The sequence below is a fragment of the Dipteris shenzhenensis genome, chromosome 3 (assembly GCF_047967505.1).
Source record: "Dipteris shenzhenensis isolate YYH24624 ecotype China chromosome 3, Dip_SZ_1.0, whole genome shotgun sequence".
Lineage (NCBI taxonomy): Eukaryota > Viridiplantae > Streptophyta > Polypodiopsida > Gleicheniales > Dipteridaceae > Dipteris > Dipteris shenzhenensis.
Window position 1 is genome coordinate 60,077,831 of NC_141598.1, and position 23,261 is coordinate 60,101,091.

General features: G+C 43.6%; 1 protein-coding gene across 1 annotated transcript; it reads right to left on the reverse strand.

Annotated features, from left to right (window-relative positions):
• Window positions 1–4,997: 4,997 nt before the first annotated feature.
• Window positions 4,998–17,801, reverse strand: LOC147904101 (MEF2BNB-like protein). The gene is made up of 4 exons (XM_087372767.1): window positions 17,510–17,801; window positions 17,029–17,141; window positions 6,089–6,258; window positions 4,998–5,984 (listed from the first exon to the last, which is right to left on the reverse strand). The coding sequence occupies exons 1-4, from the start codon at window positions 17,547–17,549 to the stop codon at window positions 5,606–5,608; spliced, it is 702 nt and encodes a 233-aa protein (XP_087228893.1). The 5' UTR covers window positions 17,550–17,801; the 3' UTR covers window positions 4,998–5,605.
• Window positions 17,802–23,261: the final 5,460 nt, after the last annotated feature.

Sequence of the window (23,261 nt, forward strand, 5' to 3'; positions counted from 1 at the left end):
GGTTAAATATGCATATAACTTTAAATCCCCTAACACTAACTTCACATCATCCACCATGAGACAGTTTGTATGTTTAATTTCCAAGCATTTTTTGTATCAAAGACAAACCCTACTACAATCAAGTTCTCTCTTTCCACTAGAACAATTGAGATCATCACTGCAACCTTCCATACAAGTGGGGTGTTTCCAAGGACTCCTTGCATGGATTAGTCTAGATTCCATGCATATGTAAATGCTTAGATTTTTTAACTCTATTCACTCTTGGAACAAAACCCATGTTTCTTTGTTACTACAAAAGTATCCTTCCCTTATGATTTACTCTTACCTCCCACTAATCTTACCAATGCAACAAAGTGACCACAAATTCATATTTTGGCGCGTTAAATTTTACTAGATGGTGCACAAAGACATGATAATCATCTAAAGTACGACTTGCCATTTGATTTGATATGTAACATGACCCCGTTTGGACTTTGAACCAAATATGGAGCCAAAGTCCATAAAAGACCTACATACAAGAGAGTGCGAGAGTCTGCAAAAGCACTAAATACAAGAGAGTGCCAAAGTCCGTAAAAGCTCTACATACAAGAGAGCTTCAGAGGGAGGATACAAATCCTTCCCTTCATCTGTAAGATGTGCCTACAATTTAGAAGTGGAAGGGGGATCCTCGAGATCCTCGAAAGGAGAAGGGGGCTACTTGAAAGGAAGAGGTTTGCTAGGATTCAGAGACGAAATTGAGGGAACGCCATCATTAGCCGCTGCAACCAAAATAGGGTTAGGAACAATAGAAGGGGCCTCTTGATCTATAGAGATGGTGGAGGAATGCCAACTATAACCACATTTGACAAGATGGGGATGCCCCGCAACTCTTCTTGGGCCTTTTCTTCTTCTTTAGGCAATCTCTAGCAAAGTGCCCAAATGTTTGCACACCTGATACTGATCATACTTGCTTGTAATCTCAACTTCTTACCAAAAAAATGAGCCATCTAGAAAGTGGAGCATAATGCGGTCATCAAATATGTTAGGGTTAGTCACAATGACTGTAACTTTCGGAACCTCATCAGATTGATTTCTTAGCTATGGAAGAGGGTAAACCATGAAGGGGGGATCTCTATAATTATACCAAAAGAATCTCCCATTGTGACGAGGAGTTAGTGATACACCTAAGGCAAAGGCTGAGGGGGACGGGCAAAGGCGAGGGGCTAAGGGGGAGAGGTAGGGCGGGGAAGAGAGAGGGAAAGGGAGGGGGAAGAGGTTGACAAAAGGGGCAAGGGAAAAAGGAGTAGAGGCAAAATAAGAGCAAGGGGAGCCAAAGAGTAAGAGGAGGCAAAGGGAGGGAGGCAAGCAACCGGGGGAGGTGAATGGAGGCAGACAATAGGGGTAGGCTGAGGGCAAGAGGCTAAAAGAAGGAAAAGGGAAAGAGGATGGAGGGAAGCAGGGTGGCAACAATGGGGGAGGAGAAGCAAGGAAGGGGAGGCGAGTGTAGAGGACCCTCTTTAAAAGCAACATTGCATGAGGATTGGGATTATGGTTTTAGGCATTAAAAAAAGCTGTAAAAAGTTAAAAGGATTAAGCAAAATATTTTAATCACTATATATTTTGTAAGTTGTACTTTTTGTATTCTCCATAGAAGGCACTTTGAAAGTAAGCACTCAACTTTTTCATAAAATAAGTCATGCAATCAACAAAAATGAAAAATTATAATGTAAAAAGAACGTTACACGTGTGGAAATTCAGAAAAAAGAATCCAACTCTCCACTATAGCACTACCCCTTAGGAGGCAGCACTAATAAACCTTAGTGTACTAATCTGCTAAGCTTGTGTAGCTAAGTCCATAAAAAAGACTAGCAAAAATTCATGAACATAGCTACACTATCTTGGCGGACTAATCTCATAGTCTACTAACAATTGCTCAACACAAATCTCTTGATTCAAGCAAGAGGTCGTGTTACAAATTCTGAAATCCAACTCCCACAATGGGTGGATATGAAAATTCCTAAGGCATTAAGTCTCCTATATCGTCAAGAGGTTGCTATAAACCTCTTAATATTGGCTTTGCTTGCCAATCCAAGCTCTAGCTTGTCTTCTGTTTGACTTCCAGAGCTTCATTGCCAGCTCATCGCTTGAGGGAGAGCCTAAAGCAGATCATCTTGTCCTAACCTTTAGAGCGAAGGATAGCTTAACAATTCATATTGCCTGAAACCACAAAAAGGACATTTGAACGCAATCATATGTGAAGCAAGACTGGGACTTGTTGCTAGATGAAGCTCACATTTGTGCTTGTAAAATTAGACAAGATCCCAACTTATCTTGAAGTAGACTAATTTCATTGGACATAGTAGCACATATATCATCTAGATACAGTGGGTGCAAAAAGATAACAATGGTTGAAGAAGGCTAAGAAAAGATCATGTTCATCATCAAAGGGGGGCATATTCAAACAAATTGATTCCACTCAGATTGAAGAACAAAAATCAACCATGTCCCAATGCCTCATGGTGGAAACCTTCTAGGAATACATCGATGAATTCCTTGCGATATCATAGGATGACTTCTCAATCTAGAGGACAAAGCAAGAACACTTGGAAATCATCAAGATGGTATAGCCCTGCCTTGCACCGACTTCCAACGCTATCGCTTCTCATCCCACCCATGGACCATGACCTCATGTGCAATCGTGGACTCCCCACATCATGCCCCCACCCTAACCTCGTATGCCATCGAACCCCCACATCTTGCCCCCCACCCCTACCTCATGTGCCACACTCCACCACGAGTGCCTTGCCTCGATGCCCCGCCTCACTTGATTTTTGGTGCCCGCCTTGACCTAACGTGCGACCCGACATCCTGACATCTTGTGCCTTGCCTCGATGCCCCGCCTTGCCTCAACTTACAGCGTTGCTTATTGACCTCTCGTGTCGCCCTCACCCCTACACAATGTAAGAGGTTCAACAAAACCTCTCACCCTTTATCCTCGCCCTTTGCATAATGTTTGAGTTGTTATCCATTCCATTTGCTATCCTCCATCCAACCAACCTCTCTTACAGGGTGTTGGAGGGCGGGGCACCAGGGTCATGCAACCTATCTTCTACACTTTCGACAAAATTGTAGTCACTAGTGAAAATATTATTGCTTAAGGGATTCATATTGCTTAATGTATCCCATCAATTTCGTTTTCATTAGATCGATTATGTGTATAATAGATATGACTTTAAATAGAGGTCCCTTTGACTTAATCCCCTACTCGAACATCCACAATTATCACCCTACCTTTTGTGTCTTTGAAGGAGACTATACAAGGCAAAAAACTACAAATCCATTAATCCCCTCAAAGGATTGTATAGGTAGACTAAAGATATTTTGAAAGTAGCATGCAAAACTTGAAAGCAAAATATGTTGGGCCACTTTTTAGAAACTAGGTTGGAGCATAGAATTTGTTGTTAGGTGAACAAATACCTCTTAAGTTCCAAGAGACAACTTTGCAGATGTATTGTTTATCTGAACCTTTTTCTTTGTATTTGTGCACCTGATCAAACTACCATCTGCTCACCTCCTAGAGCTCTTCAGGAGATTCTCAAGGCCTTGGGTTAGTCAGCATCTTCACGTAAAGGGGTGAACCAATTTTCCTTTCCATTACTAGTGCAAGCTAGCTCTTTGTGTTGATGCACCTGCTCCAATACCACTCTGAAATTTGAGTAGAGTTGTCTCTTGGTAGGGCTTATTTGTTTGGTTATCACTCCATCCATTCCATTTTTTTTCTCTTTCAACTTTTCTAGTGTTTGGACAAGGCAGGATCTCATCATCTTGCTAGGGGGTGAGCATCATCTTTTTGGGAGAGAGCAAAAAGACGGAGGTTTGAAAGTAAAATTTTAGTTAAAGAAGCAGGGGGAGTAGTCTTTTCCCTTTGAGATTACAATCTCTAAGGGAGTGTCTTCTTTGGTACCTCCCATCCTTCTTGGTCTCTAGCCTTGCTTTTACCTTTCATTCCCTAGTCTTAATCTTCTCTTGCTCTACCATATATCACTAGTAGTAAGAATTGAAGCACAAGTAGAAGAACGAATTGAACAACAAGAACTAAGAAGACCCACAAAATAGAGGAAACAACTAGCAAGGTTGCTTAATATATTCAAAAAGGAAAAACTACACAAGTTGAAAGCACAAGTTTTGCTCTTATAACATCCATAATGCAAATAGAAGAAGAAGTGTATTTCACAAGCGAGAATGGAAAAAAGCAATGGATGAAGAAATGAAACTTTGCATAAAAACAACATTTGGTAACTATGTGCCTTGCCACACAGGTTGAAAGCAAAAGTTATGCTCTCACAACATCCATCATGCAAATAGAAGAAACTTTTGAACATGCAATTTAAAAGCTAGAACGGCAAAAGGTAATAGATGAGGAAGTGAATGCTTTGTATAGAAACAACATTTGGAAACTATGCGACTTGCCAATACAAAAGCATGCAATTGCAAATGCATGGCATCATTATCAGTTGCAAATTTGGTCAAAGATTGAAGTGTTTGGTGGCGGTGCATCTCGCATGCATCATGAGTAGATAGAACACCATGAGCAATGGTCCTTCGTTCATTGTCTCATCTTTACAATTTGTACGACATTGGTTGAGTCACATCTCAGTGTCAAAATCTAGCTATTAATGGTCCTCATTGAGTCACATCTCATTATCAAAATCTAGTTGTTAATGATCCTCATTATCATTTATAATATCAAAGTTGAGACTAAATTTTAGATCTTTCTATCATTCTTGTAGTTTGCATATGAAAACAACTTGTCTCAAAACTACTTATTTTAGTATTTAGCCTTTACCTTTAGATTACAATTGTTACTTAACGTTTTCAATTGTCAAAATCTACAACGTATTTTAGGGTTTGGACATTGGAATTGAATTACAGATGGAACATAATGATGCAATAATTTCTAGACTTCAACTCTGGTTTTTGTGAGACCAAAAACTGCAAAGTCGTGTTTTCAAATTTATGCAAATTTTTCAAAATGTGTCATGTGACTATGACATACATAGAGGAGGTAGCACTTGACAATCTATTATGTTCTTGTTCCTAGAGATACTATTTGATAACAAATAAAAGAGAATTTACAAACTTGAGAGTTGACTTCTTCCTCAAGTTAGACCTCCAAAAGATATGCTTTGAGGTCCTCAAGCAGACCATCATTGAGGAACATGCTTGCACCCATAAAAATATTGCCATGGGGTATTACAGCTGGCTGCTGCTTTGATGACCATTGTTTCACATGTCAACCAGAAGATGACCAAAAAAATATACCTTTGTAAGAAAGTGCTTTGCATACTTGCAAGTCTCTGTGAGACAAGCTATCCACAAGGAACAATGAAACCAAAATTGAGGATATTGTGATGTAAACGACCCTCACAACTGATGCTCAAGCTCGGTCTCTTTCATAGTCATTATCAAAATATTTGCAATGGGTAATCAAACTCGTGGATTTTCAAGGCCTCAGCTCTCAAAATGTTCATCCACATTGAATAGTCCTAAGCATAGTGACCCATTAGAGAGCGCCCCAGTGATTAAGCATGCGTCACTTGTGAATGATGTTAAGGCATGCTAAAGTCTATAAAGATTTTGATGAACGATTTTCATCAGTCTCACTTAGCCATGCTTCTAGCTTTGCTGCATGTTCTGCTTGAAACTTCTCATAGTTTTCTTGCACTTGTATCAGGCCTCCACTGGTACTCCCCCCTTCTGCAGGCTGCAGGTCCCCTTCCACCTTCTCTGGCGGTGCTTTCCTACCAAACCCCAACAAACTTTGTCCAGGGATCCATGTTTTTCTTTCAGCCACTTTGCCATCACCTGCTTGGTTTTCTGCATCTCTTCTCAGGAATTTTGCACCCTCGTGACTGACAGAGTCCCCAAGAAAAGAAGTAGTTCTGAAAGGCCCTCTACTGGCTCCTGGTGGTCTTACAGGTCTTGGCAGAAGCTGTGAGACACTTCTGCAGCACTTGAAAGATGAGAACCTGAGAAACCCAGTCAAAGACTTCCAAACTTGTGCAATTCTGTTCAGCTGTGCGTTGTTAAAACAAGACTAGAAACTCACCCCCTGGCTTGGCGCAGTGCAGGGATTGTATTGCTTGCAGATTTGAGTGTTTTGATCATGTGTTCAATGACAGCAGGACCACATTCTTTCATGGTCCTTACTGAACTTAGTGCATCCTTTGCATCAGCAGTGGCAAGTTCTGCATCCATGGTTGTCTCCACAAGTTGAACCTGCAAATTGTATTCACCCATCAATCATTTCAATGCTTCTATCCCAGGCAGCTTAGGAAGAATGTATAGCTTCTAAGATAAGGAACAGTAAAATATAAAGAAAGTACAGGGCTAATATTGACGAGGCCTATCATGGAGGGAAGAGAATTAGCGAGAACTTTCGTTTCATTTCATGGAGGACCCAATGCACATAACACACAAATCAGGTCATCCAGATATTCAAATTTAGGTGTTTCATTTCATGGAGGGACCAATGCACATAACACACAAATCAGGTCATCAAGATGTTCAAATTTAGGTAAGTCTCCCAAACAAGCATGGCGAAATCTTGCCACAACTTTGGTTGGAGATAATACAAACCCACTGAAATCCCTCAGGTGATTCCCAGGCCACCAGGTCCAGAGCAGATATGTTGTTCTATGAGATTGCGGCATCTGAAAAGTATGGATGGTGACATGGGGTGGATTACACAGATCCTCAGTCACTCTTCCTACGTTGGCTCTCCGACCTCATTTTATATTTGTTCTACTCATGTTTGGATTGATATCACTTTGGATCACCCCGCATATGTTTGGCACAGGATTGGGACTTACTCTAGTTATCCCTCCCACCCTCTGTCCCAGAAGAGTGAAATGCTCCCTAGCTTACGAAAAGACATGTATATTGAAAATGACACAAGAGGTGGAAGTGGCCTGGTGATTGTCATGTACACGGATTGTGTCTGACGTGTGCCCTAGGCACACGGGACTAGCTCAGGTAGCCTGGGGAGGCTAGGGGCTAGGCAGGTGATTCTCAGGTTGGGTTGCAAGGGCAAATGGCACAAGTTAGGGTTTCAGCTATAAATAGCCGCCCGGGCCAAGCCTATATAAGGGGCCTAGGGAGCTCAGTTTTCAGCAGAGCAGGGCAGAGCAAGTCAGTTCTCCCCTGTTGGTATGGATCCTGGATTGTGTGTGGACGCACACCTGCTCTCTAGAATAGCCCCAAGGCCCAGCAGATCGATCCAAGGCTCCTTGAGGGCGCCACCTAGTGGTATGGGACACCAGGCTGGTTGGGATCATGGTTGGGAGATGTGCCAGTTGCCAGCAGCTCAGCCTGTGGCTCGGAGGGGCCATCCCATTCTTGGGTGGTGAGGAAGCCTGCAGATTCCTTTATGATTCTATGATTGGTTTCTGGTGTTTGTTTGCAGGTCAGGTCACACAGGAGCACTGGAGTCATGTCAGTTGGTATCAGAGCCACTCCTGTGATTCAATCTCTGTGGGGGAAAGAGGTATGGATGAGGCTTCTTCAAGGTATGAATCAGCCCTGAGCTGTTTTGAGAGATTTTCCAGCTTCTAATTGTAAATTTGTCATGTGGAATTGTGAGTGGGTTGCAAATACTTCATGATTAGCGTAAATAGAGCTTGGTAGTGGTAGGAAGTAGTGATGTAGAGGGAAATTGCGCCTGGAACCATAGAAGGGAGCCTGAAACGAAATCATTTGATTAAAGGGGGCAAGTCGGACTGTTGGGACGATCTTTGGTCCAGTAGCTGGTATTACGTGGCTGGTAGCTAAACTAGCAGGTCTATATCAATTCGCTCACGTAGAAGGGATAGCGAACCAGCGTGGGTGAGGTCAAGAGCAGACTTCGATGTGGAGGCAATCGTCGTTGGCAGTCGGGTCTGGACAGATGCACCGCCTGCTCCTCCCCCTATGTCTGTGTGACGATCCGCTTGTGTGGGTAGCACCTACATCTGTTCGCTGGCTAGCAGAGCGGGTGGAAGGGACAGTAGTTATTCCGTCAGCTCCAGGTTCAGGGCGACTGAGTCATGGACGATGCCTGCAAGGTTATGCTGGCTGGCAGAACAGAAGAGTAGCACAGCAAGATCCGCTGGCTTCTAGTTGAGGTCGACGGGCAGGTGGGTGGCGCAGGGGTGTGGCTTGCTTCGATTAAGAGCTTTTTCGCTTTGGAAATGGGAACTTTCAGGAAAGCATAGCTTTGGCCAAGTTAGGCTTAGGGAAAGCATTAGGGTAAAGCTTAGCTTTCCCCTAAATTTCAAAAGCCAGGACAACCGGCCATAAATGACACTCAACCCCCCTCGCTTGCTGATGATTCCCCTATAGTTCAGCCTTTTCTCCACCCTCAGATTTTTTTTTCGGTTGTTGATTACTATCCCTTGCTGCTGAAATCGCCTTCTGCTAGCAGATCTTGCCCTTGCAAATAACGCCCCTTCTCTTTTCAAGGTTTACCCTGTTTGGCTGGTTTCCCCCTCAGCTTTCCTTCTCCTACCAGCTCTCTCAGTTTTCTCAATCCCTTCCTAGCCTTACGGCTGAATCAAATAACAGCCTGAAGATCACCCGATGGATCAGGATGTCAACCTTCAGGCCGGAGAAGATGAAGGATTGTTTGATCCTTTGGTCACGAAGGATGCTTTTACCGAATTTCAGACTGCTTTGAAGACAAAGTTTGAGCAATTCGCTATGATTCATTCTCAGTTGACTGACCAGATGCGCGCGCTTCAAAGTTCAGTCAATGCTCTCACCCACATGGATGCCTTGGCCTCAGTATTAGGCCCGAATATCACCCCAGATCCTTATTCTGGGGAGCAAAAGGACAGAAAGAAGGAAGTAGTTGACAGTTGGTTACACAAGTGGCAGGTTCACTTCCAATTCCATCCCTACTCGGACGAAAAGAAAATTCAATTGGCTGTGGGATCTCTCTCAGGGAAGGCACTTCTCTGGTGGAAGGAGTTTCGGCCGAAACCCACCAATTGGAGCAACTTTGAAGACGCTTTCAAAAAGGAGTTCCTCAAGAAAGAGGAGGATTATGACATCATCAGCAAGTTTACAGCCCTTGATATGTCCAAGCAAAATCTCACTTTTGACACCTAACTACAGAAATTTCGAGATTTGCAAACCAAGGCTACGAAGATGGATCCAACAACTTTGTTGGGCTTCTTTGTACATGGTTTACCAGGTAACTATAAGCTGCAGATTAAGAACAATAAGTGTAACACTTTGCAAGAGGCCATGAATTATGCGCGCATTTATGATGATACCATGGCCAGTACCAAGGGTACTACCACCGCAGATACCAGTGGAAAGAACAAGTGGAAGCTTTTCCAATCCTCATCTGGCACCACAGAGGGCAAGTCTTCAAACCATCCCTCCAATAAGAAACCTAATTCGGCTCTGACTGGTAAAGCACGGTTTCTCCGTACTTTGAAACTGAAAAAGAAGGACGATGCTTTATTTGCGAGGAGCGTGACCACACGCGGAATGATTGCCCGAAGAAGTCTGGAGCCTCACGAGGACCTTTACCGAAGCCCAAAGGACCACCTGGCAATTCAAAGACAACTCACACTGTTTTAGCAGGTATTTATATTAATGTTCTCTCTCGCCCTCATTCTTGTGATTGTTATTTCGATAATTCCCTATTTGGACCTCATGATCTCTACCGAGCTTATGGTGAGATCTAGGGTACTAGGATTCACGTTCTACTTGATCAAGGGAGTTCTCACAATTTTGTGAATCACAAACTTGTGTAGACCCTTCGCCTGACCACGATACCTAGTGATCATACCTACGAGGTATAGCTTCCAGCTGGGAAGCAGTTTTGGGATCGCAAGGTGGATCGATTTCCAATCCGGATTCAGGCCTACGATGACATTTTGCAGTACTACAGTGTGATGACATTCATCCCTCAGCGGGACCTCTTGTAAATGCGATTCAAGTACATAATATGATACAAACTACTTCTTATGATGTGTTTCAATGTGTTTTGATTCGACTTTCTTCATTTGTTGCATTTGTTTCTTCTTCAAATGAATTGTGTGTGCTGGAACATATGGAACTAAAGAAGTTGTGCAGCTGAATTCAAAGATGTATTTCTTGAACAACTGCCGGCAGGTTTACCTCCAGAGAGGGCAATTGACCCTCGCATAGATTTGGTCCCAGGCGCTCAGCCTGTAAGTATACCTCCTTAAAGGATGAGTCAGTTTGAGGAGGATGAGTTAGCTCAGCAACTTCAAGAGTATTTGAAGTTGGGGCATATACACCCGAGTAAATCACCCTGGGGTGCTCCCGTTCTTCTGAGAAGTAAGAAAGATGGGTCTTGGAGAATGTGTGTGGATTATAAAAGATTAAATAAAGTAACAATCAATAATAGGTATCCTCTCCCTCGTGCTGATGACTTGATAGGCAGATTAGTAGGATCGAAGTACTTCACTAAAATTGATTTGCCTAATGGTTATCACCAGATACGTATTTATGTGAAGCATGTCGAAAGGACCGCCTTTCGGACTAGGTATGGTCATTATTACGAGTTTCTCGTACTACCTTTTGGATTAACCAATGCTCCCGCCACAGGAGCACTGGAGTCGTGTCAGTGATACAAGTACCCATTGGTCTACAATGGTGGATCATGGGACCATATCAATGTCCATACATCCAGATTCCATATCAACATGAAATTTGCAGCCAAGATTGTCTTGCTCTAAATTGAGCTCTCCAATGCGAGATACCTCAAAGCATATGCTAAGCATCAAGAGATGGAGGGAGCGACACGACACCGCAAAGAGTACATATCCTCCCCCCTGGTTAGAAACCAATGCTCCAATCTCATGTAACTACACCGATACCGGTTAGCTGTATTTTGTTAGCCCCCCTTTAGGAGAAGGCATTGAGTAGCACGGATGCCCAGTTTAGACACTAGATGGAGGCCGACTGTGGCCTGATGGTCAAAGCTAGTGCTAGCTAGGTCCCGAGGAGGCATCACCCCAGCTGGGGCAGAGCCCCCGACCTGATGGTATAGGTTTCCTAATAGGGGGACGTGGTAACCAACTAAGCACCAGCCGACCTCCCAATAGGATTTATGTAATTATAGCCCAGATTACCTATCAAAATTCACTTTCTATCCCCTCTGTATTCGCCCATCGGATACATGGGTCGAGGAGACCAGGTCCTTTGCCACAACGAGAGACAGCTCGACAGATGAAGATCCGGGATATCTTTGCAGCCCACCGGAGAGCAACCACGGTGCCAAGTTTCGGCTTTTGAGTTTCAGTTTTCAGCTTTCATTTGAGTTTGGTTTGATCTCTTGAGCTCTTTAGCTTAGGATAGCACTCAGCAAGGGCCCTAGCATGCCCTTTGCTTCAGCCCACTGAGGCTTGTATGAGTTCTTTGTCTTGGCGTGCTTGGTCCCATAGGCCCGCGAGGCCTCCTGAGGACATCTCTCTCTCTCTCTCTCTCTCTCTCTCTCTCTCTCTCTCTGAGGTGCAGCAAATGCAACCTCATAGGCTGCCTCATAAAGCATGGAATGCCAGCACAAAGCTTCAAATACTTAGGGGTTGATATCTCGGCAGATCACAGATGGTGGCAATGTATACATAGAAGGATGGACACTAGTTGGGGGAAGTACTACCAGCTTGAGAATGATTGCAGGCACACCGACACTAGGAACTGGAAAATTCGAAATATATTGTTTGATGCATATGTAGTGCAGACAATATTATATGGAGTGGAAGTATGGGGAGGCAGCATTTCAGCCTCTACATGGAATGATATTGAGAAAATGCAAAAAGCTTTCCTAAGGAGACACCTTGGTGTCAAACCTACTACTCCATACTCAATACTTCTGTTGGAAACGGGAAGAAGACCAATTGAATTTCATGCATTGATCAGAGTTATGCAATACCTAATAGAGGTGCAGCAAATGCAACCCGATAGGCTGCCTCATAAAGCATGGAATGCCAGCACAAAGCTTCAAAAGAACTACAAAAGTAAGGTCATCTGCACAGGATGGGCAACCGACATAAGAAAATGGTTCAGCAGATGGAAAGTGGAAGCATATTTGATCATGCCGCCTGAAAAGGTCAACATGCAAGAGTTTCAACTATCTTTACTGAGCACTTTGCGGAATCACTCGTTGACAAGTGAAAAGAGGGTAAAGCTGGAATATTACCAAGACAACATAAATCCCACATGTTGGTCTACATACATGTCCATAGAGACTCATGCTCAGTCTTATATTAGCACACCTATCCCCCTTCTATATCGCAGAAACATCGCCAGGTTCCGTACCAGATCTCATACATTTGCCATTGAGCAGGGAGCTTGGATACACCAGCCTAGACATGCTAGAGTCTGTACCCTTTGTGACATGCAGACAGTTGAGACGGAGGCACATGTAGCTCTACAGTGCCGCCGATATGCACATATCGGGACTACCAGCAGATACTGGGGGACTCCGCTAAGTTGACATCAGTTCTCTCCACTGCCTCTCCGGCAGCATTGGGATCTTTTGTCACTCGTCTTTTTACCTGTCGTCAGGAACTCATAGACTCCTGACCTCTCTCCTTGAGGAGACTCTTTTTACATTGTATCGAGACGGATCCCATGGGTCATTTTTGGCCCCCCGAGGACGCTAATAAACTCTTTCTTTCTTTCTTTCTTTCTTCTGTGATCCGAGGGCGTTTCTACTACCTCTTCAGAGATAGCTATGGGATTTTGGCCCATTTCCTCTCCTACCCAGACCAGCGGTGTTTGGCAGGTTTCATTCATGAGGTACTTAGACACCGCAAGAGGATACTCCGAGCACGGAGATAGGAGCAGACTTCTTTCTCAGTTGATCCCTCTCAGAGCTCTATCACGAAGTTCTTTCAGCCAAATCACATGGACCCCCCCCGAGACGACGTCTCGACATGACCGTGACCCGAAGCCTGTGACCCGACAGCTTAGACAGATGGTTGACGCACATATCACACTTGGGGACATCCCCTCCTTGTTTAGAGTCAGAGCCTGACCAACGGGGGTCACAGTAGCCCTGGTTAGACGCAGAGCTACGACCAGGAGACGTGCCAGGGCTGCACCTTTGAGTGGCCGACACCACTCTATTGCCGACTTCATGCCTCCATTGCCTCATCCACCCTGATGTCTTGCTGTTGATGATGATGCTGAGATTGATATATAGTCGACCATCGACATGACTATGTTGTACTTATGACTTAGTACTGCCATTCTGCATTTTTTTCATTTTGCATTGGTGTGGATGCTCGTTTAGTAGCTCCGCTACCACAACTCGTTTGTACCATGTTTTTAATAGTCTCATAGACCCATCGGTCTTCCGAAGACTTTAATAAACTTTCTTTCTTTATTTCTTTCTCATCTACAAATATCTTGTTATTTGTGTTGCACGCATAAGAAGTATTTTCTTCAACCCCCCCGCCCAAGGAGAAGATGTACGTTGAGACAAGTGAGGATAAAGTTTTTGTTGATTCATGCGAAGGAAAGGAGCATAACAACAAGGGAGCCTAGACGTTGTATGCCGGCATTTCTTTTCCACCCTTTGAAGAGTTCCCTATCTCATTTGAAATACTACCATTACTCGTCTGCTTATCTATTGTGATAAGCCAACATGTAGCTCACTTGGATAGCCAGAGAAATTGGGATGAAACTAAAGTAGGTATGCCCAAAGAATCAAGAGCAGCTCTTAACTAATCTGGCCATGGTGAGAGGTGTCTATGCCTAACAATGGCCAATGAAGGCTTCTCCTTGCTCCGCTGTGCGCTCCTCCCACCCTCGCCATCGCCTCGCCTCGCCAAGCTTCTTCCCCCCCAGCCTCTCCATGCCCTTCCGCACTCCTTTGGTGAACACCCCGGCCCCTTTTGAGGTTGCACACAGAACTGTTTCCACGCGTAGACCCGTAGGGTCCGTGACCCCTCTGGAACCCCCTCTTGGCAAGTGCGGGGTCCCCCCCCGCCTGGCTCGTGGGCTTGAGAGGCAGGGTGTGGCTGCTCCAATTGTCACTTAGGGATTCCCCCCAGGTGTGGTGAGCCAGGCAGCAGCCAGTGCTGCCCTCAGCCTTCCCTTTCGAGAACAAAAGGAGGAGGAGCCAGCCTGTGCACAGGCTGGTTTTTCTTCCAGCCAGAAACCCCTCCTCCGTGTTTACCTTGAGGAGTGGAGGCTATTGTCTTCAAACTTGGACCTCCCCTCAAAGCTTTGAGGTTTTCGTGCTTCAGTCCGTGGCCATCTTTTTTGAGACTGTTTTTTGGTCGTTCACTAGATCATCAAAGAGCAGCCCGCAACCTGCCTCTTCCTTGGGGTCAGCTGTCCTTTGTTTTTTTTTTGGCAGAGGCTCCCTGAAGGACTTCGCCTTCGCTCCTTTGCTGGTTTTTCCACCCTCCACTTTCACAGCGCAGCGGTTGTGTCCCTCTTCTGAGGATCAAATCCTGGTGGCGACCGTTGGTCTAGCCAAAGGTTCTCACATGGCAGAACCCTCGACTCCCCAAGCCGCCAAGGTTCTTCTTTCTCCAGAGGAAAAACACCAAGTGAAGAAAGATGTACAATCACTTCAAGACCCAGCATTGGTAGGCAGGATAGTTGGCTTCACGCCTTCCAGGAGCCAGGTACGTGATTGGTTGTAGGTGAGCTTAGCGTCGGATGGGCACCACATACAAGAGCTTACGCAGGGGGGTTTCCCTTCTCCATTTGAGGCCCTCGACACGACACAGACTCCGATGGAGCAGAGCCCGCTTCTCTTGGGCTCGCATCTTGCTGATATTGAGTCGACCCATCATATACCCCGCTTTCCAATGAGGCTCAGGTTCCCGGGGCTCCCCAAGGAGTACAGGTCCATTCTCCACTCCATTGGCAGAGCCTCGACACGGTGCTAGAGCCGCCATCACAGACGGCCGTGTCAGTGGTTGCAGATGATGGAGTCCCGAAACTTAGATTGATTGTGGAGAGATTCTTCTAGAAGAGATCTTTTTAGGGATGCTGGATGGTGGAGAGTTTTGACAGCGTGTTGAGATTCCAGGTTTGCCAGGTTAGTGCTTATGGTGCAAGCAAATGGGACACTTGGCCAGGGATTGCAAGAGAGGCCAGAGCAGGGATTCCCTCAGCCGCGCCCAGTATATTGGACTACTGGACCAAAGGGTGGGCAGCATGAGACAGGTTAGGGGATGGAGTCCTAGACACCTTGGGTTGAAACTTGAGCCTTCTAGAGGGGCTTGGACTAGGGTACAACGGAAGAAGCCCAGCTCGAATGCCTTAAAGTAGAGAAGGCGGCACGCCAGACAACGGGAGCAGAGGAGGATGTCACGATCTGTGACGTATTCCTTTCTCTATTTCTAGACTTATGGATGGTTTGATGAATGGACACTTGTGGAAGGGTATGCCCTTTTGACGGGACACTTCCTATGAGGCACAACCCTTGCCCTTTCGACGGGACACTTCCTATGAGGCACAACCCTTCACAAGAGACGCTCTATTGAAGAGACATTCCTATTGTAATGTACCCTCTCATCAAGGGTCACACCCTTCACAAGGGGTACACACCTCTTCATGCACATACACTTTGGAGTACACACCTTTTCATGTGTGACTCTTCACTCTCTATATAAGAGAGGCCCAATTGTATGGATGACACACTACAGATACACTATAGACATTCAAGCAATACAATTATTTCTTGTTCTCTGCTATCTCAATCTCCTTTCTGCTCCTTAGCACATTTCTAAATATAGTAAATCTAGGATTTCTTACAGTGGTATCAGAGCAAAATTCGCTCCTGCCTGTAGGAAATGCCCCCCACCTTCTAGCGCCGATCTGATACATCTTTTCCGCTAGAAGGACATCCGTGCACATTGTGCATGGAAGAGATGGAGAGGATGAGCGTAAAAATTTTTAGCACCAACCCTGCCTAAAGTCATCTATGGCCTCTCCATCTCACACACATCACGAGTTGATGTGAATGGACACGACAAAAATCGTGTCTAGGAAGACCCTTGAAAGCCACAAGTGCTTTTGCAAGGCATGGCCTGCAGACATCTTCTACAATTTCACAAATTGAGAAATCCATCGGTTGTATAGCCCTCCTCCTTGGCCTATTGGCCTCTACTTCCGGATTACCACGGCAGTGATCTGGGATCCTGAGAAGCAGGCTGCAAAGCAGCCAGCACCCTTCCTTTTGGTCACCTCATGGCTGTATTGGTTTTTCTCAAAGTTTTCTGATAGATGGTTCTTTTCTCTGAAAAACAAGCTATTGACATCGTGTTGAAAATATCTGTCCCCAGTCAATCTGCCTGGAACTGCTAGGTCAATCCAACCACACTGACCTGTCTAATACATGACAAAACCTTCTCGCATTTTTGCAAAAGATGGTCCTAAGACCTCTAACTTCTTCAAACCTCGCCGATTTTGGTGTAATTCAAAACTCGCTAATTTTGGTGTAGGCTTGCTGGGAAAAATGCACCAAGAATGAACTATGTATCCTAAAGCTGCTACAAATCTTATCTCCAGGCAGTGATCTCAAACCTGAACTCAGAAATCAGCACTGGAACTGTCAAAAAGCTGGCTATAGTGCTGAAACAACAGGAAAACCGCAATCAAATTGAAGTACGTCTGCTCCTGTTCAAAATGTCTATGCCCCCTATGGTGTGGCTGGGATCGGTAGGTCAATCTGATTCCATTTTAATCTCCAGTCCATTTGATTTTGTTCCCACTTTGCCCACCAATGTTGCTGTTATATGATTTGCCATTACCATGATGCCTTGAAATCTAACCACACGAATCTCAAACTAGATCTGATTTTGGCCTATTCTCAAAATCCTCAAGGTGCTTTTCTTCCTAGCGACTAGCATATGTTGGACCCCTCTGCATTCCATAGTCTCCATCAGCCATTATAAGAGCCTTCCAACCATGGGAACTCTTGGTGTTGAATAAACGGACTGGACTCGTATTAAGCTGCATGTGTAGATTGCAAACCAATTGAGTGAGAGGTCGAGACACATGTACCTTTACGTTGAGTAAAGTCGGCACAGCTTTATGAACATGTTGCTGCACAAAGTAGAGACCAATAGAAGGTTCATTTGCCACCAGTTTGAGTGTTTCTGTCAAAGTATCATGAACTGCAATACAAGTCCACCATTGTTTAAATGTCCTTTACTCGCTTAAATGCGCTGTTAAAAGACATAAAGTGCTGACCTGATGAAGCATTTATGTCCTGTCAGACAGAAGGCATGTTCCTAGAACACAAAGCTCAAAAATAAAAGCACACGTCCATTTGATAAATGCATGAGCAACGAAAATTCCCCACTACATAATCTACCATATTCATCTGGTAACCAAGTCATCTGTTTAAGTTTGGGTGCATCCATAATGTGTCATGTTGGCCGATCAATCGATTGAAGTTTAATTTGTGGATAGAAGCGAAGCAATTGACTGAGGTTTTTTGTAAGGAAAACAAAGGCTACAGACAGGGGAGCTCGATCCTCACCGTCCTCGAGAATCTCCAGCTGCTCGTTCTTTTTGTTCATTTTTGTGTTGCCTTTTAGACCCGGAGGACGATGAGAACTGCTTCAATCGATTCGACGGACGAAAACATACGCACTTATCATTGATTTTGCGAAATAGATCTAAGGGAGGAGAATCGACAGATTGAAGCACTCCACTATTGTTGGAGAATCGTAGCCTTGCGATGCCCTCCAAGATCTTACTTGAGAATTGAGATCTCCACCCATTGTAATTGCCAAGCATGCCCAGACATTAAATAAGCAAAATCATATGTTAATTAATGGTCTCATGTCACTACAATATTTCTCTTAAATTGCGGTGTCTTTACATTGTTTCACTTCTTCCTCTTAGATTATAGCTAGCAAAGACCAAGCCATTGTCAAAAGTATGAAACTAAGGGAAAAGCGGCTTGGTAAAGATATATCCTACTACCTATTCTTGTGTTGGACAATGGATAAGATCTATCTCTTCAGTGAGGACATCTTTTAGGATGAGGTGGTAATGGATTTTAATGTGCTTTGATCTAGCATCAAACATTGGATTCATTGCTAATTGGATGTTGTTAAATTATAAAAATAGCGCACTCTAGGTTCTTCTACTCTGATAAGAGTCTCATGTAACATTGGTTAATCCTTTGTATTCTGATGGTAAGGCCACTTTTGGTTATTTCTTGCTTTGCCATGACCAAGCTGTTGATCCAAGACTGAAGTTAGAACCACTTGTGTATATTCTATCAGTTACACTTCCTAGCCATCAGCTATCAATGTATCCATGAAAGTTGAAAGCTATGTACTTGTCATAAAATAGTCCATAATCTCATGTATCTTTTAAGTATTTCAGGATTTTTAACTGCAAGGAGATGACATGAATTGTCTAAGAAACACCAAACTGACTAAGATGTGCCTAGCCTTGTGATAGTTAAATAGATTAAGCTTCTAGTAAGTTATCTATATATTGATGAGGATCTGAAGAAAGATAATTGTCACGAACCGACAATTTGATGTTGCATTCCATAAGAGTTGGGAGCGGCTTGCAGTGATGTTGATGTTAAAGTAGCTACAATTGACAATACTACCACCAAACTAGGGATTCTTCTCTTTGTGAGCTCCTCATGGTGTGGTTCAGCAAATGAAACTACTTGAGAGATTTTAGAGTGTACTTGCCCTGTGTGAGCATAATAAGTGTATCATTTCTCCATATTTCTATCTAAAGAAAATAATGGAGTTCTTCATATCTTTTATGTCAAACTTTAATGTGAGATGACCTTTGACTGGTGAAATGAGGTGTCCATTGGAACCAATGATGATCAATTCATCAACATAAAAAACTACAAGAATAATCTCTTCTACATTGTTCTTATGTAAAAAGGTGGATCTAAGTTTGACGATTGAAAACCTAAAGGAAGACATTGATTGTGAAATCTTGCATTCCATGCATGTGGTGGTTGTTCCAAACCATAAAGAGATTTCCACAATTTGCATACTTTCTTTTCCATTCCATTGACAACAACCTTGTAGTTAGTTATGTCGTGTAGATTCTCACATTCAGGTCCATTCAGGTTTCCATTGAGGAAAGCATTCCCATCTAATGGATTGCCCAAGTAAAGTGTCATCTTTGCAACAAGTCTCTTCATAATCCGTTCCATTTTCCTAGGCAACCAATACGATTTTGTACCTGTCAATTGCTCCATCTGGTTGTAGTGTCAATTGTATCCAAGTCCTATTCTTTGCCTTTGTCTTGTGTCCTCCAGATGGATCAAAAACTTTTTGAGTAAGCTAGAAAATTACAAAGGTAATCATCTAAATAGGTAGAGATGCCAATGGTGTACCAAAACTTGTAGGATTATCAAAATATGATTACGTCTCATCAATATGATTATCAAAACTTGTAGGATTATCAAAATATGATTATGTCTCATCAATAACCATTAGGCAAAAATGAAGTCTCAAAGGGGCCTCATAAGGAATGGATTAGGGGAGGATTAGTGAGTTAAGCAAGCCCTCTATGGGATTTGCCCCTATCTAGGTGGGTTAAGCCCGCCATTGAACCCATCACTTGTCACCTTTACACATCGACATGGGAGGGGCAATCCTTCCAAATTCAAAATTTGAATGTTTACCTCCCTCTCCATCGGCCCACATGCCGCCTCCTCCTCCTCCTTTCTCCTGTAACCATCCTCCTCCTCCTCCTCCCTCGTGCCACATGCATCCTCCTCCTCCCTCTTGCTACACTCTCCCTTTTATAATCCTCCTCCCTCCTTTCATACGCCTCCTCCTCCTCCTCCTCCTCCTCCTCCTCCTCCATCCTTCGAACTTGTGTGCTCCTTCCTCATCTCTCCTACATGCTACCTCTAGCCTTGGCCTAGGGAAGCTTGCAATGGAAAAAAGGCATTCTATCTTTCAACCATAGGGCAGCCCCTCATTGTGACAAAGAGGACCCTACGTGGGATCTCATTTTGTTAATCCCATTGCAAAGATTATACATTAGTACTTTACATGTTGAATTACACATACTGGATAAGTTACAATATGTCCATCTAGTTTGTGCTTGGAATTTGAAGCCAAAATAAGTGTCTACACATTGCATTACAAAAGCTAAAGATTTTCTTCTAAGGATGGGATTTCATGGAAGCCATTTGAAGCTCAAGGACAAAAATTTGTCTCAAAAGACACAAAATCTTTCTACCATAGTGTCCACGGGTGGAGGAAAGACAAATTATAGATTCTTGTCCAACCACAATGCTTGTGAAGAAATACATACTTTGTCTCATAGTATCCTAGACTGGGAGACTAGAAAGCTAGTGTAAAGCTTTATGTGAGTGTACTACCAAAATCAAGCTTCACATCTGCAAATAGCTACTTTGAGAACAGAAGTGTAGACAAAGCTCGACACATCAATAAAGTCTATTTGACAAGGTTAAATCGACGAGATGTATTATGAAAGATTTAAGCTAGCATTGAGAGAATTCATATCATTGATGGTAAAAGCATAGGGTGAGTTGCATATTATAAATTACATTGTAATTCTCTAACTTTTTGCAGCAGCCTTATGTTAGTTTATGTTGCTAACATGGTGCATGTTCATGTGCATAGCATATTCTTTATGCCCATGCACTGTGGTAAGTGTAGAAAGGGGGGCCTCTATCCATTTGGAATATCAAGGCATGGCCTATAGAGCAAAGGTAGCCTACTTTAAGAACTCAAGGCATCCAGGTGGTGGTATCACTTGTAGTAGCAATGTGCTACATGAAATGTTTGACAAGTTTTATGGGTGTCTTGTTCCATAAAGAAGACGAAGCTACTCAATGTTAAAAGTTCTATGATGAAGTGGAAACTATTTGGAGTCAGTCTCACTTGTTCCACATTAAGCAAAGAGGTAGTCAGGTAAAAAAGTAAGTGTGTGTGTGTGTGTGTGTGTGTGTGTGTGTGTGTGTGCACGCATGTGCATGCATGCATTTACACATGTGCATGCGTGCGTGCATGCATGTGTGTGTGTGTGTGCTTTTAAAATAAAAAACCTTTTAACAAAACGGCACACGAAGCTTAGATAAGGGTGGATATAAAATTATTTATTACATGGGTGTTCATAAAACAAAAGTTGGTACAAAAAGAGTGTTGAATCCTTCCGGTAGTCCACGCTCCAGGGTGAAGGTCCACTTACGGGAGTTTATTTAGTAAGGAATGCTAATATTGTTAAGCCCAAAACAAAAGTACCGCTTGTGAAGTCCTTATAGGTATCTTGTTTATTGAAGAGGAGAATCTGAATACCTGCCACCATCCAACAAGCAAACATGATAAGAACCAAGTTCACTTCAATTGGGAAGACAGGTGTCATAAACCCTCCTCCCTTGTTATCGGGGTCACAATAAATTAGAAGCTTAGCCATAAACTTAACCAGCACGATGTAGGCAATTAAGTGTAAAAGATGGGTTTTATGTGTGTGAAAATGTGATTAAAAAGGAGGGGGGGGGATTGGAAGGGAGGAGGGGGTCAATTAGAAGGTAAAAATAGAAGGGGATTTAGAAGGAAAACTAACGGGAAAATAATAAAGAAGGGGGAGGGAAGGAGAACCAAAAATAATAGGCATTCATCAACAATGGGGGGACGATACCTATATAGAGAGGGGGGGGGGAAGAATCTGTATATAGAGAGGGGGGGAAAGGGGTTAAATATCAATACCTGAGAGGGGAACTTAGGTGCTAATATTGAGAGGGGGGGTCAGATATGAATACTTGAGAGGGGGGGAAAAGAGAAGAGAAGATTTAGATGTAGACATATAGAATGGGGGGGTTATGTATCAGAGGACAGAGGATAGAACTTCTAAGGTGAATTTTAGAAATTATAAGGGAGAGAAAAAAAAGGGGGGAAAAAAGGGGAGAAGAAAAAAATGGGGGGAATTGTAATGATTTATTAATGCTATGAATGTATTGAAGAAATTAAGAAAGTAAAAAATACCTAATTGAAAAAAAGTAGATTTAAAGTATATGGGGGGAGGGGGGGGGGATTTTAAAGGGGGAACTTACATGTAACTAGTAAATGTACAGGGGAAAAAAAAAAGGGGGGGGGGGGGGGTAAAAGAGGTGAATCAAATAATAAATATGAAAGAAAAGGAAACTATCGCTCTGGACTGTACCTGTGAGTCTACAGAGTTGGGGGGTCATGCGACCTTAGAAAAGAGAAGCAAGACAAGCTTGACAAAGTACTATCCATCGTAATTCCACGTGGAGGCACAAGGAGAGGCTCTAGACCGGGGGTACGGGAGGTTGGGATGCTAGGGAAGCCCGTGTACTATGAGGCTTATAGTCTGATTAAAGGTAACAAGTAAGTACTGAGGAGGGCATGAGGGCTAGAGAGTAGGTTAGGGATTGGGACAAACTATAGCAGTAGGTAGTAAGAACAGAGCACGAAGCTCTTTTGCAGAGGGCAAGCGTGCGGCACAGAAGGGAATAGGGAGCATGTGAGGGAGATGTCTAAATAGGAGGCGATCAAAGTAGTCGGGAGGGTCAGGTAGGAGAGGGGAGCTACGAGGTGGGGAGCCCGAGGATAGCGTACGCCTTGAGGTAGGCATTGTGGAAAGAGGCAGTAGCGCAGTGTGCAGAGTCTACAGTTAGCAGGCCATAAGGGGTTTTTTGGGGTCGGGTGTGGGAGGGTAGGTGGTCCAAATAGGTTGGGCCATAGGATAAAACTGATAATTTAGGAAGATAAGGAAACAAATATTAAATAGTAAATGTTAAATATTCTTGGTCAAACCTAAATTAGAATCTTACATTGGCTCATGTTTCTAAAATTTGACTTGAGGTTTGTACATCTATGTTCTGAGATATTAGGAGTCATCATGATACAAAAGTAGGTGTTTGGCCCTAGCGGCCCTCAATATTAACCTCCAATACAATTCTTAACCCACCAGAGGTCGTACCCAACATCTCGTGATGCCACATATTACTATCAGTTGGCCTTTAGAATTAATAGGATATCTTATTATTAGTTAACCTCTAGAATTAATAGGATATCTAGATCACCCCCATTGTTCTTGGTGCCACCTATACCTCATTTCAAGTGAGGGGGCAAGGTAGGGTTGTCAGCTTAAGATAATCACCTCGTCTCTCACATGGAGTAATTAGGCTAATATGGATATTTACTCATCCTTGGGGTGCCTTTTACTCTTTGCCTAGGGGCTTATTCTACCTCACATTATGAGCCTTCCTCCCCAACACTACTTGTGGTAGTGTGGGTGAT